Below are 13,907 nucleotides of genomic sequence, written 5' to 3'. Positions count from 1 at the left end.
TTTTAGTGAGTAAAGCAAATGGGAGAATTTTGAGAGTTATTGCCAAACTACAGGTGGTAGATAAGCTCTGGATTCAGTATTTGATTGAGGTACTTTTCTTAATATATTCTCCATCCTCCTGTTAACATCTACGGTTTAATGCCAAAAGATCTAGTTTGACATATTCCGTCTGTAATGTTTAATTTTGTATTCCAGTGTATCTCGTATGTATTTGTTTTTATAAACCAAATTATGATCATGTGTATAAAATGGCACAGCACGTCCTGAAGTGTCATTAACGGGCCGTGAACTGCCGCGGTGCTCCTGACCGAATGTATCTCTTTAATCTGTACTATGAATAAAGATGATTGACACATGAACCGATGTTTTGGTGTTTGAATTCCTGCGCTGGCCGGAGGCGAGGCAGCGCGATGACAGACAACCTGAGCGGGACCTGGCCAGAGCACACCTGTGTGGGCGGGGCCAGCAGCCCTGTGACCTCCAGCTGATGACAGGTGTGTGTTTGTGCGTTAGGTGTGCATCTAGTCATTGCTGCTGGGACAAGGGGTTAGTTACCGGGCTTGGTTTCCGTGGTAACCAGGTGTGAACTTCAGCTGGTTGCCACGTCTGACATACGTGACACACAAAGTCAGTGGTTATGTGTTTTTATGTCTCAGAAAACAACCTCAAAATGTGGGTTTAAATGTTTTATTTACAATTAATGTAAAAAAACAATACACACAATATAATAAAAAAACATTTAATTTTCATTAGAAATAGTAAAAAAATATATTCAAAAGAGACTGTAGGTAAAAAGAAAACTGAAATGTGAACTCTGTTGGATGTGATGTGGATACAGAGGAAAATATGAGTTAAGTCAAATAAATGCCACAGCTACAGTTCGTGGCCGCCGTCTCACACTCTGTTAGTCCCGTGTGTCCAGTCCCCTGTGTCGAACATGTGCGACATCAAATAGTCCTCGTACTGTCCGTCTATCAGCTTGGCTGCGTTGTTGCGGGCGAACCAGCAGTCCACGCTCTGAGTCCCGCTGTAGATCCTCCTGCTCTTCTGAACCACCGGCACGGAGCGGTCCTTCACCTTCAGGACGGACGAGGGTTTCATGTCTCCTTGTGCGGGAAGCTGTGCCAGTCCCACTTCCTCATACAGGAACTGACCTGAAAGAACGAATCAAAGGTTTCAAGTTATTTTAGTCTCCGAGTTCGATGTGAGTCTTTGAAGGGCAGCCAGCAGCTCTTGATGTTAAGAAGTCAACAATGTGACCATTTCTTTGCACAAAAATACAGGGATGCTGAATTTCCTTCTGACTTTCAGCCGCGGCAAGAAATCAGAATTCAAGGATAACTTCATGGTTTTGACCACTAAATCTTCATCGCAGCAAATTTACCCAGATGATGGTCTACTCACCAAAATCTTGGCTTAAATTGAGCCTCAGTGTGCGGAGCCTTCTTTTTCTCCATATTAGACGTTTCGGTCTATTTGCAAATTGTGTCGGAAGTGCAGTGATCTCCTCAAAATGATGTTTTTTGGCTTTTTACTCAGCGGTGTGACGTGAAAGCAAAGAGGACACTAATGTTGACCCCACTAACCGAGTCCAACAGAACAGTGCCTTTTGAACTGTTGGCCTGATAACCCCGACATTTGTATATATCTCAAGCGAATGGCTGTATTTGTATATTTGGATTGGTATTCACCGTCCCACGGGATCATTACAAAAACATTTTAACACAACTCACAACCTTTATCTTACTCACTCAGCCAATTATTGAATGTCAGCCCCTCATTAGCACCTACCCAGCAGGCCGTGGCAGTTGTGTGACAGCCCCTTGCTGTGACCGATGTAGAAGCCCAGATGGTCTCTCTGGTAGGGGGCTGGATTCTTGTACTGATGCAGCAGGATCACAAACATGATGTTTCCTCCGACCGTCACAGTCACGTTGGACTTTCCCACGATGGACACTGACAGAGCGCCGCTGTCCACGGAGACGGTGGAGTGGCAGGGCAGCACCATTCTGTCCCGCCCGTCCAGGATCACTTTCTTAGGTGTCACCTCGATGTAGGCACGTTTGGGTCGATCCACCACGATGGTGATGGTGCTGAAATAGGTCCGCTGCTGTTTGTGGCTGCCCGGTGGAGCTGGGGCACCGATTAGCTTACCGTTCACTGTCACACCTGGAGACACATAACGTAAATGACCCACCCAACAAAAAAAAAAATGAAAATCTTGATGTGAAATAAGTTTTAGTGTAATGAGGTTTAACAGCATTATGAGTCTCACCAGAGTGCTTGTGGTCAGAGACCAGGCGCAGGATGTGTCCAGGCTCTCCGTTGATGTTGAAGCACACGGTCAGTTTACTGAGTGGGAACTCCACCACAAAGTGGGGGTCACCGTCCGCTGAGGTAGTTTAAAGGTTAAGAGAGAGAAAAACATAACGGGGCCTTTAAAAACACAGCGACAAGAATCAGGAATATCACAAGTAGCCCTGACAGTAGATTTCTTAAAAATGAAAATGACCCATTTTGAGAGCATCATGTTTACAAAGTGACGGCGAACCAGCGATTTAGGAGTCATTAAGAAGAAGCCAGTTTTATTTAATAGTATGCAGAAAGATGGAGTTGTAAGTATGTATGTAATTCTAAACTTTTTAGGCAATGGTAGCATGCTAATTGCTGACTGATACTCGTCGTTTATCTTGTCCAAATATTAGGCGACTGTCCAGTGGGGCTGTAGCTTTCACTGAGGACACAAAGGTGTTATTTCAGGACATTTAACAGGGTTTATAATGAGCTGAAGAGGTGCAGTTAGATACCCAGTCAGCTTTGAAATGGAAAGGAAACCTGCTGCACTTTCAGAAAAGACTAAAAGATTTTAAAAAAGCCCTGTTTGAGAAATTGAGTTACAGATGCTAGTGCAACATAGGCTAGCTAGGAGGTAGGTGGAACATTTGTTTATATTACAAAGAAAATTTGTTAATTTTCCAAATGAATGAAACAAAAAACCCTTCAAACTTAAGCTACAATCTTTGATTAGTAGCTGTCTTTAATTAGGACTTCTGTTGCTCTGTATACAGACTCAGACCGGGTTCTGTGTGATAGTTTACATCTTCAGCCGGAGTCTCCTCGGGCTTGTGAGAACCAGCTAAGATGAATAGAGGAGTGATGAGATGAGAGGAGATGAGAGGAGATGATAGAGCAACGGTAATGACAGGGTCATTAGCCCTCACTAACTGCCTCTGATGGGGTCCTTCTCTTTACTGTAACACATGCACAAACATCCACTTCTCATCTCTTAACTCATTCGCCAACAGTGTGTGTGTGTGTGTGTGTGTGTTAACGAACACGCACTTGCATGTTTAAAGTGCCACGTAGTGCTTGTGTTGGTATTTCAATTAGACCCTCTGTGTTCTTTCCTCTCTGCAGGTCATGTTCAGAGGCATCGCCGAAGCTGCCGGCCGTCTGACGAGCATCCAAATTACAGGCCGCCCACGCAGAGAGCGCAGAGAGAGAGAGAGTCTACTGTACATTCCCCGTCTCCTCTCTTTCAAGTCTCCTTATGGAGTCTTGTAACCGCTGCATGTATGCGCGCAGTATATAGGGTTCAGATGTTATCAGATGAAACAGGCAGGTTAAAACTGTTTACATGAGAGAGAGAGAGAGAATGTGGAGTCACCTGATGTTTTGGAGATGGTGATGGACTTCTTGGCTGGTCTTCTTTCAACTTTACCTACAAGGAAGAGAATAATTATCTGCTGCATTGAGTCAGAGGGCGACCATTATTTAATGCTTGCTCTTAAAATCTTCCACATGAGTGACATGAACTGTTTGTCCGTCAGTTATTAGTGTAAAAGTGATATGGTTATATGGCCTGCATGCTCTCTTGAAGGAATACTCCAGCGAAAATCAGTATCACCCCTTGTAGGTTTGAAATGTGGCTCTGAAAAGTTTGTAGTTAGCGCCTTTGCAGAGGACAACAGCTGTAGTCAGCTTGGATTCACAACAGTTACAATGGCTTCCGAAGGTGACCCAGTTAAATGACCACCCATTAGTTATGGAGCAGGAATGGTTTTAGAAGATCCATTGTTATTGTGACCATCAGTTTTTATCCTCGTGCTGTCACTTTACCCGTGATAGCAGACTTTTCGGACACCCTGTACAACCAAATCTCAGAGACGCAACCTCACCAATCTTGTTGCCCAGGGTTGAAGTCTGGCTGCCTGGCGTCCCGTTGGGTTTCTGTGGCTTTCCGTCCTCTACGTCACCTGGCAGCTCGTTGGCAGTTGAGACAGTCTCACCAGCTGCTGGGGTGATGGTGGGCGTCGGTGCCATGGTGCCGTCAGCCAGGACCTCGGGCTTCTCCACCACCAGGCTGGTGAGGGGACTGAGGAAGTGGTAGGTCAGAGACAGATTGGTGGCCTGCTGGATGTGGTCTTCCCTCTCCTTGCTAGTTTGGCTGCGCAGCCGTGACCGTAGCCCCTCCTTGACGCTCAGGAAACCCCAGATGCGTTCCACAAAGTCTTCCGTTAGCGAACCCAAAGCAACTCCTAATCCCTGTGTGACCCCTGACCCTGGAGCCGTAGCTCCAGCCGCGACTGCTGCTGTGGCTGCTTTCACATGTTTCTCAGTCTCAGTCTGTTGGTGCCGCAGTGGAACGTCGGTCTCCAAAATGATGCTCTTGTCGCTGTTGCTGGCTGTAACCTGGACGTGGAGGGATTCTGCACTTTGGTTGCTCAGCTTGCCGGCGATGACGATCTCAGAGCCGTTGAAGTAGTTGGTGAACAGATGCTGAGTGACGTACTGGACGGCGTCGTCAGTGTAGTTGATCCTAATGTCAGACAGCAGAGGGGTTCCTATCTCATCGTAGAACCTAGAAAGGAACAAGGAGACGTCTATGCAGGGATGGATTGCAGCTGAAAGGTATTTTGTAAATTCTCTAAGGTGCCTATGGTTAATGTTTGGGTCTAAAAGGTTAGATAAAGGTTGTGATCGTGGCTAAAAGAAACCAGCATTCAAACAACTGTCTTCAGGTTAAACTCAGACACTTTTGAGGTTTTGCGGTGCTGTAACAACCTCGCCCGACAACCATTACATTACCAGTACAGATTGTTGTATTTCTTTGGGGGGCAGTTCTAACCTCCAGACTCTGACTCTGCTCCGGGGCACATCAGCGGTAGTTTTTGAGGTAGAAAAAGAAGGCTGTTATTACAGATTTCATCAAATGTCTTGTTTATTCAAACAAGCCACCTTCCGGCCATAAATCTGCTTGTCTAACCTCTCGGAGCTACTGCCACCCCACTTCAGAGTTTGTGCACACATTCATAAAAGAGTGTGTATAAAGCAAAGATTGTGAATGTGTGTGTGTGTGTGTGTATAAGTCCTTCGTCCTGTCCTTGTTGTCACACCGCAGTAAACCTCCTCACCTCTTAGCCGGCGTGTTTGTTCAAGCAGGACGAGGGCTATTATCTGTGGAGTCTATCTGTTAACCCCACGTACGTACTAAGATGCAGGTTTCACAACACACACACATTCCTGCTCGACTGAACAAACACCTCGTGTGTCCGAGTGCGGAAGAGAGAGAGAGAGAGAGAAGAGGGTTGTGTGTGAAGGATAGAGGAAGGAAAAAAAAACGGTATGAGAGAGAAAGAGGGCGGCTGTCCCATGTTGAAGTTCATTAAAGAGGTCTGTTGTCAGCACTGTCACATTTGCGGTCGTCGTTCCCTCGTAGCTCGATGAGAGATGGAGGGACGTGTCAGTGGGGTGGAGGGGAGGGATTAAGGAAAGCTAATTGCTTAATAAGAGGAGGATTATACATATATGATGGGGACATTTTATAATGGTTACTTTTAGTATTCTTTCAGTCCAGTGTTAGAGCAGATTTAGATCAGTTGCAGACCAGTTTTATACCAGTTTCAGCGGTGCGGTTCTTTTGGTCTGCTGTACGATTGCTGAGTTCAGATCTGCCCACATGACTCATACCAAAGGGGACTACGAACCAGATTCAACCAGACTAAACAACACAGGTTTAAAAAGTGATTTCAGACCACTTTGTTAAGCCAGTCTTAGGTCACTTTCGTGCCTGTTTTAGATCTGCTGAACCCAGTTTCTGATATAATCTCTTAATTTCTCTGGTCTTAATCACCAGCATCTTGAGTGTAGGACCATCTAGAAGCTGAGATAAAGAGCAATCCCCATTTGGTCGCCTCTTTTTTTTTTTTTTTACAAATCCAAGATGGCTGCCATGTTGCCATCTGGGAAAACGTGATAGCACACAAAAAGTGCCCTCTTACCCTTTGAGCATAGCACTGGCGTCGGCTTCCTCGTGGATGCGTCTCATCATCCCGCAGTTTTCCAGAGCCATGCGCTCCAGCAGCCGGTAATCCACGTCGTTCCCGAGCCCGATGGTGAAGATGCAGAACTTGTCCTGCACGGCCGAGCGAGTGTTCCCCAGGATGGCAGCGGACTGGATCTCCCCGACCGTGGGCCGTCCGTCAGTCAGGAAAATAATGAGGGAGACGCTGTTCGGGCCGGCGTCAGGGCCTGAGAGGTAATCCCGAAGCAGAGAGGAGCCAGTCTGGATGGCACCATCGATATTTGTGCCTGCAGTGAAGAGACGCCATGACAGATTATTGCTCAGGGAAACGTCAAGGACATGGAAATACAGTGAATTAGTCGAACTTTATAGATTTTATAGCCCTGAGGCCAGAAAATGAAAAGCTCATTAAAGGGTTATTCAAAGCAGATAACCACGTTCTGCCTAGATCCTTAACCAGATTAAACCAGAAAATGTGTATACAGTTTCTAACAGTGCACTTAAGTCATGAATAAAACATTTACATGCACAAGAGTCAGTTCAAGTTTCTATCAAAATATAGGAACAGTGAAGAAGACAAGCCATTAGGACAATCGCGTGTCACCTCCAGTGGTCGCCAGCATGTAGATAAACTTCTTGGCGTCTCTGACAGTAAGCGGCGTCACCGGTACGAGGCGATTCGGCTGCCAAACTTTGATCCTATTGGAGAAGCTGATGAAGTTAAAGTGATCGCCCGGCCGCAGGTCCTTCAGAATGGTGAACAGAGCGTCTTTAGTCTGAGAAAGAAAGAGCGCGTGAACGAGAAATTATTTCAAAACCTTCCACATGTGAATCCAATCCAACAATTCTTCGCTGCTCGACATACCTTCCTGACAGCAGCTCTCTGGTGGACAGATGCAGCTTTAATGGATTACTGAGAGAAAACCCTATAGACTGTGATGTTGTGATGTTTCTCAAACTGTGTGTTGAATTTCTTACAACAGACACAACAAGATTTCTCACTCTTGTGTCAACAGAAAGCTGAATGCACATTGTGGTCCTGGTCTCATGCTTATTGTATTATAACGCTGGAGCTAAAGTGGTTGGAAGCAAAACACACATATCATAAATCAAACGCCCGGCCTTTTGACCAGCAGTGGTGACACACACACACACACACACACACACACTCCACCCATGAATCGAGCCCAGGAGGGTGGTGGCGAGCGCATGTTTATCAGTTAATCTGAACACTTAAGCTAATTACGTCTTAAAATGTTAAAGAGTTTGTTGTTTCATTTGTATGTTAAACAACGTTTTTATAGCTTGACTTTGGTCACGCGTCTTTCAGTCTATCCAACGGGCTTTGAATGGGTTCCATATGCCATATTCCACAATCCTTGCATTCATGCTGACACAATAATCCACCAGAAACCTTTTTCTAGAGAAAACAGCAGTTTCCTCCAAGAACATTATGTTTTAGCCTGCGTTGGTGTGATTCTCTCTCAGATGTCCGTGAAATGTGTTTGATACGTACGGTGGGGTTTTGGCCGCTTGCAGGTGATTCATGGGTTTTAATCATTGTATTATACTGCTTTCATTTCTAGCTGTAACTATGAAATTTGACTCCAGACCTTTAAGGTGTCGAGCATGAGAAATCCATGTAAGGAAATAGACGAGCCAAAGTACGTAGACTGAAAAACGTCGTCCTGCTTCTCTGCTGTGGAGCATCTCTGCAGCCCTGTGCGTGGGTGTCAGATATAATTTGGCGCTGAGGGGTTTATAGATGTCTATACGGGCTGTATACAGCAGAGGTCAGAACCACGGCCTGCCCTACAGTGAAACCCTCTATTGTGGAGCCAAATCAAAACACACTTGTTGTTCTGTTCCTGCGGCCCGCTGGGGGCAGGCGATGGGTGGGGGGACGGATCAAGGGGTCGAGGGTGCTGTTGTCTAAAAAGTTCCATTACCCCATAGACACTGACCTTCCTCCTCCTCACAGCGCAGCCTTGTGCTGTATGTCTCTTTTCTTTCTCAGTGAAAATCTGTTTTCCAGTTTCTCTTCCTCTTTTCTGTTTCTGTGCTCTTCGCTGTGGCAGCTGCAGAGATCAGCTCTGAGTCTGGCCGAGGGGATTATCCTGCTATTGCAGATGGAGGAAAAAGGGTCTGATATTGATATTCCAGTGTGGGAGTGAGGAGGTGGGGTGTCGCGTTTCTGATCCAATATAGCCATTGAAGTTCTGCAAGAAAATTCATCAGAATTTCTCTGACACACTCGGGGGGGGGGGGGGGGGGGGAAAGCGAGAGAGTGAGTTTATTATCTGGTAATTCTGGTCCAAGGTGGAACTTTTGGCTGCAATAGGTAAGATTTTAATGTGAAAATACACCAAACGTATCAGCCTAAATCCCAAAACTGCTGTTGCATCAGTTAAAAGTGTCCCTCAGATTGGACCAAATTCAATTGTGGAGTCAGGGACAGCACGAGCAGAAAACTGCCCGTCGTTTTCAGCCTCAGCTAATGCATTATAATGAAGCATAGATCGTCCCCACAGTTGAGTTTTGATACTGTTAAAGGACACCGTTGGCAGTGTTTTATCCCATTTCTTGCTAATACTGTACATTTGACAATAATCCTGACCTTTTTCAAAACCATAGTTCCCCAACGAGACATTTGATTTAATCCATCACTGACGTTTGACAACTTTTTGACACTTACCAGCTTTTTCCAGACATTTTAACCCTCATATCATCTTTGTCAGCAGAACCCCATCCACTGATGAAGACCATGAGATGCAGTGGAAACCTCCACAAAAAGCTAGTACATGGACCTTTTTTCAAGAATCAGCTTTCATGCTCAACATCTCAGTTAACGTTCTGTTGCCTAAATTAATGCTAATGCTGAGTAGTGATGCAGTTAAAAGCACCTTTTCCATTGTGGTGCTTTCAGGTACTTACTGAAGGCTCTGACATCTGACACTTGAAATTAAAGGCACCAAATTTACTTAATTGTTTCCTCACAGTTTATGTTTGATTATTTATCTTCTGGGATTGATTGTTTTTTTAACAACTTAACAATTCAACGCCCTTCAGCAGTCGAGCCTCGAATGTCAAATGATTACTTTAAAGCAATAATTGCATGATCTGAAACTAATGTCTGCCTTAAAAGGAGAAAAAATGCAGTTGTTTACAACCTAAACCTTAATCTGTAAACCTGTGACACCGGATATCTAAACAATCGGTGCCACACTCCTGTAGCTTTAACTTCACAACAGTTTTTCCAGATATCCACCGAGTGTGCTGCTGTACCTGTCTGATCTTAGTCCCCAGCATGGAGGCGCTGGTGTCGATCACAAACACCACATTCTTGGGCACGACGGGCAGGTCTTTGGGGGCAAAGTAGTGGACAAAATGGCCATTTAAAACCTGGGAAAGAAAGACGCAACAGGCAGCGAGATCAGTTGCAGTAGTTGTCAGAGTTTGGCAGCGGAGTTACTGTTGTGGCAGGAAACCAGAGAAATGAATGACTAACAGGTGGGTGGATGAGTGTGTGTGTGTGTGTGCGTGTATAGTTGGATGTGCACACATACAAAGTATGAAAACAATTTTTATGCCCTTTCACAGGCTGCTTATCTGGTTTTATCGAAGGATTTGTTGTTTTTGAGATCACCTGAATGTCTCCTATCCCCATGTCCCTCTGCACATCGTAGCGGATCACAAAGTCTCCCAGGAGGCCGTTGGTGGTGATCTTGGCCTGTTGGACGATGTTGACGCTGAAGGTGATCTTGCAGACGTTCTTTTCGGTTTTGATCACGGTGGTGACGGGAGGCTCCGGCTTGGCTGAGGCACAAAGACAGGAAGTGTGTTTGTGTTTTTAACTGGCTCAAGAACGAATCCCCGAAACATGTAAAGTGACCGTGACCGTGTGGATTTAAAAGGTTGTCACGGTGGATCTAAAGCTGATCTCTGTGTAGAATATTATTGGTGCAGCACCATCAAGATAACAGCAGTAAGGAAACAACAATTAAAGCAAAATAAAATAAAAAAAAAACTACAAAATTAACAAATATGTAATAGAAATAACTGATGAAGTAATCAGATGTATGTGTAAACCTGGTGTCTTGGGTGCAGTGGGCCCAGTTGCAGTATTGGAAGCACCGTTGTTGCTCCTGCCGTTGCGGAGCGGCAGCACCTGGAGGTCCACGATGGGCGAGTGGTCGACGATGGTGACGTCCAGGCTGAGGCGGCTGACCAGCTGCAGCGGCCGCAGGCTGGTCACGTGCTCGTAGCGCCCCAGCCGCCGCTGCAGAAGCTCCTCGTAGGTCAGCAGGAAGACGGCCCGGTTCCGACCAGGGATGCTGGCCGCCATCCTGAACACCTCCACCTCCGGCTCAGGCCTGGGGGGGGAGCGGAGGGAAGTGGAGACAGTGTGAGTAATGCCAGCACTGGAGGATTTGTCAGATGAAAGTCAGTAATTTTCCACAACATGCTTTAGGATTAGGTTAGTGGGTTGCATTCAAATTAATATTTGAACTGTAAAAAGTGACTTATAGTGACTTAAGTTGGCTTTTACCACATGAACAGTCCTGCTGCTGGAGAAACTCACTAGAGCACCGAATGTGGATTAATCCGCCCCTAAAAGTAGTCCCCAACAAATGCATTATTTTTTTTGTTTGAATAAATTTGCTCAAAACTGCTGTTTTAAGAAATTGCTTAGCAGTGACTTTAACATGAGAAATTTAAATGTAAAAGTTTGTACTTTGACTTTACTCATTAACGAATGTACTTTATGTGTATCTTTTACTGAAATCAGAAGAGCAGCAGCTGTAAACAGGAAAACATTAGATGAGCGAAGAAGACAAATTCTGGAGAAATTAGGGAAGAAGAGGTGGAGTGTCGAAGTGAACAGTCCAAGTGGTGATATCATGAATATGGAAGTCCTGCCGCTGTCTAATCTCACATCTTCCTCTTCACTCCTTTCCTTCCTGCCCTGCTCTGCCCTTTACAGCAGCGTCAGTGAATCACTAAATCTCATTTAATGAAATGTCTCTTTTCATATGACAGCTGGAAACCCTGATGTCACTTCTTCCATATGTCACTTCTTGGGTCCCAGATTTATATGACAGTCGTCGTCTCTGGAGCAATGAGCTTATTTCAGACATTCAGAACACACACTCCCTCTGTGCGTCCGCCTGGTTGTGGTAAAAGAGGTTTTAGTTGGGATGTTATCAATCTCTGTTTGCAAAATAGGAATATTAGAGGGGAACGTGTGCTGCTGTGTAATTAACAGCCAGCCATAGTGGCCACACACACACACACACACACCTTACCTTGCATCGCCTGACTCTTTGTTCTTGGGTTTGCCGTTCTCCTGTTTGACCCTCTTTTCCTTCGGCCTGACCTCGCTCTGGTAGACACGCCCTCCAATGATCCTGGTTCACGGGGTCAAAGGTCGAGGATTAGAGCGGCGCTCATGTTCAGGACCACCTATTGTCACGTTTTCAACTGGGTTTTCTCAAACAAAAGGCCGAATTCATGGACAAAATCCTGTTGTTACCTGTTTATGGGTAACAGTCCTGCACATGAATGAAACTGTGTGTGTGTGTGTGTGTGTGTGTGTGTGTTTTAACAGCAGCATGAAAGTTTTGACCCTTTCTTGTCTTCTTGCTAACATCTCCATAGCAACCGTCATAAATCCTTGCAGCCACTAAATCCTGTTTCTTCTATGAAAGAAAAACGTCCAAACCTGCTCAGATTGACTGATTTCTGGGGACAAACTGGAGCGATTACTTCACTAAAACTTTGTCAAACTTCACCGACAATCCACCAGAAGTAGAATTTAAATAGTAATTGTAAAGTGGAGGTCAGGCCCCTTGGGGAGGGCGACCCAAGATAAAAACTGAGGGCTCACAGGAAGATTATAGGGAAATGTATGTTTATTATTCTGTTGCTTTGTATGTTGATTGTATCTCGGTGAAAACTTTGTATGATACAATATCCTAACAATAAATAACAATAAACTTTTATCCTAATCATGCTGTGATCATCTTATTGTGGTTTTAGGTCCACTGTCGGGTGACCTGCACGACTCTTACATGGTGAAGTTGGAGACGTAGGCATTAGCGGGGATCTGGAACTGGAAGACGCCCTCGGAGGCAGCAGAGTGCCGGTTGAGCATGGCGCAGTACACCGCGGTGAAGGCGTAGCGGGAGATGATGGTGGTCTTGATGGAGAGTTCCTGGATGTGAGGTTTAGTCTCCTGCAAAGGAAACGAGAAAACACCATCACTGCAGAAGCGCCAGCACGCAAATATCACCTGGACTAAAAACGGTAATTTGGCACGATTTTACGCAGCTGTGCTGCGCGTATTGAACATTCCTCAGTTTGTTTTTGATTAGTCAAGATATATTATCCAAAGGAAACCTGAATGTCCCCATAGTTACAAGAAGCAAACTGAGGCAGATGACTTTGTTCCCATGAGCTCAGACTCATTACAGATATTCTGGCACATCTGCGCGCTTGGCGGATCTCCTGCGCGTCACGCCCGAAGCGCACAAGTTTCGGCTGACAAAATATTTGTTTCTAAATATCTTAAACTAGGTCATGAGCTCTAGGCCACTATTAAAAAACATTTAAAGTTGTTTCCTTCATGGCAGAGAGGTCAATTCACCATAAACTCTATATTAGTATTGACAGATTAGAGGGTATCAATATTTATCCGCTGTGCCAAATGATATAAGAGAAGGCATTGCTTCTCATCCTCCATTTTAAATAATTATTTGGACTCAAACCCAACTCACACCTTGTCTTTACCTTGGTCAGTATAGTCTTCACCTGCCGGGGGACCCTGCGCGGCGCCTGTGTACAAAAACAAAGGAGTCAGAGAAGGAAATCCAAACACCAGAATGTGCAACACCTTCGTGTTTTAAATGTCTTACAATATCTAAATCAAAATCTGCGAGGTCGGAGTCAATGCCATCTCCAAACTGGGAGTCCTCCAGTTGCCCCAGTACACTCGGGCTGAAACACATCAGTAAAGTCAGCAGCAGCATCTTGAAGTCCTCCTCCGGTAAAACTCACGAAGATAACTGGGACATTATTTCCAGCGTCTCCGAGTCTCCGTCAGTCCAGATCCCAGTGACCGGACGGAGGAGTGACACGGTGTGGGGAAGGAAAATACGCCCACCCACTGGAGGAGAGAGATGCAGTGTTTTCAGTCCCACTCCTGAGTGAGCGGCAATTAGGGCTGCTGCCTTCAGGGAGTGTCGGAATCTTTGCAGTTACGAGTTAAAACCCGAAATAAGAAGCCTGTCCCTAAAAGTGTCAGAAGGAGCAGCGATAAGGATTACATGCTATTTGAACTTATTTGAACATTTTGCTGTGTTTCTTTGCTGTAGTTTGATACTCTACATTACTCTATGTAGCTTTAATGATTTTCTTTGTATTGTTTTTGTAGAAATTTGGATTTGTAATTGACAGACAGTGACAGGAAATACAGTATCTTTACTTCACAATGACACTGAAGGAGGTATATGGACACATAGATGGAGTCTATGGAGCCTGTTTAGAAGGCTGTTCATGCGCTGTGTTACAATGCATAGCCTTCATTTCTTATTTTATTTACATT

General features: G+C 45.1%; 1 protein-coding gene across 2 annotated transcripts; it reads right to left on the bottom strand.

Annotated features, from left to right (window-relative positions):
* Positions 1 to 822: 822 nt before the first annotated feature.
* Positions 823 to 13,332, bottom strand: itih5 (inter-alpha-trypsin inhibitor heavy chain 5). 2 transcript variants are annotated; one of them, XM_070929098.1, is made up of 14 exons: positions 13,219 to 13,332; positions 13,094 to 13,138; positions 12,376 to 12,539; positions 11,611 to 11,712; positions 10,388 to 10,677; positions 9,951 to 10,123; positions 9,590 to 9,706; positions 6,909 to 7,080; positions 6,282 to 6,591; positions 4,179 to 4,861; positions 3,668 to 3,721; positions 2,276 to 2,392; positions 1,792 to 2,169; positions 823 to 1,154 (listed from the first exon to the last, which is right to left on the bottom strand). In XM_070929098.1, the coding sequence occupies exons 1-14, from the start codon at positions 13,330 to 13,332 to the stop codon at positions 895 to 897; spliced, it is 2,979 nt and encodes a 992-aa protein (XP_070785199.1). In that variant the 3' UTR covers positions 823 to 894. The 2 variants fall into 2 exon arrangements, with proteins under 2 accessions (XP_070785199.1, XP_070785200.1); XM_070929099.1 differs by having other exon boundaries at positions 9,951 to 10,120; positions 10,394 to 10,677.
* Positions 13,333 to 13,907: the final 575 nt, after the last annotated feature.

Source organism: Enoplosus armatus, chromosome 22 (genome assembly GCF_043641665.1).
Source record: "Enoplosus armatus isolate fEnoArm2 chromosome 22, fEnoArm2.hap1, whole genome shotgun sequence".
NCBI lineage: Eukaryota > Metazoa > Chordata > Actinopteri > Centrarchiformes > Enoplosidae > Enoplosus > Enoplosus armatus.
The sequence above is the reverse complement of the archived record's forward strand: the minus strand, read 5'-3'. Positions and strand labels throughout refer to the sequence as shown.

What these genes read in the sequence shown, in the direction of transcription:
- itih5 (XM_070929098.1), bottom strand. Translation starts at nt 13,332, where the DNA reads ATGCTGCTGCTGACTTTACTGATGTGTTTCAGCCCGAGTGTACTGGGG. An exon ending in ACCCAAGACACCAGGTTTAC is followed by an intron (nt 10,124 to 10,387) that starts ACATACATCTGA and finishes GTCTTTGTGCCT; the next exon opens with CAGCCAAGCCGGAGCCTCCC. An exon ending in TGGGGACTAAGATCAGACAG is followed by an intron (nt 7,081 to 9,589) that starts GTACAGCAGCAC and finishes TTTCTTTCTCAG; the next exon opens with ACTAAAGACGCTCTGTTCAC.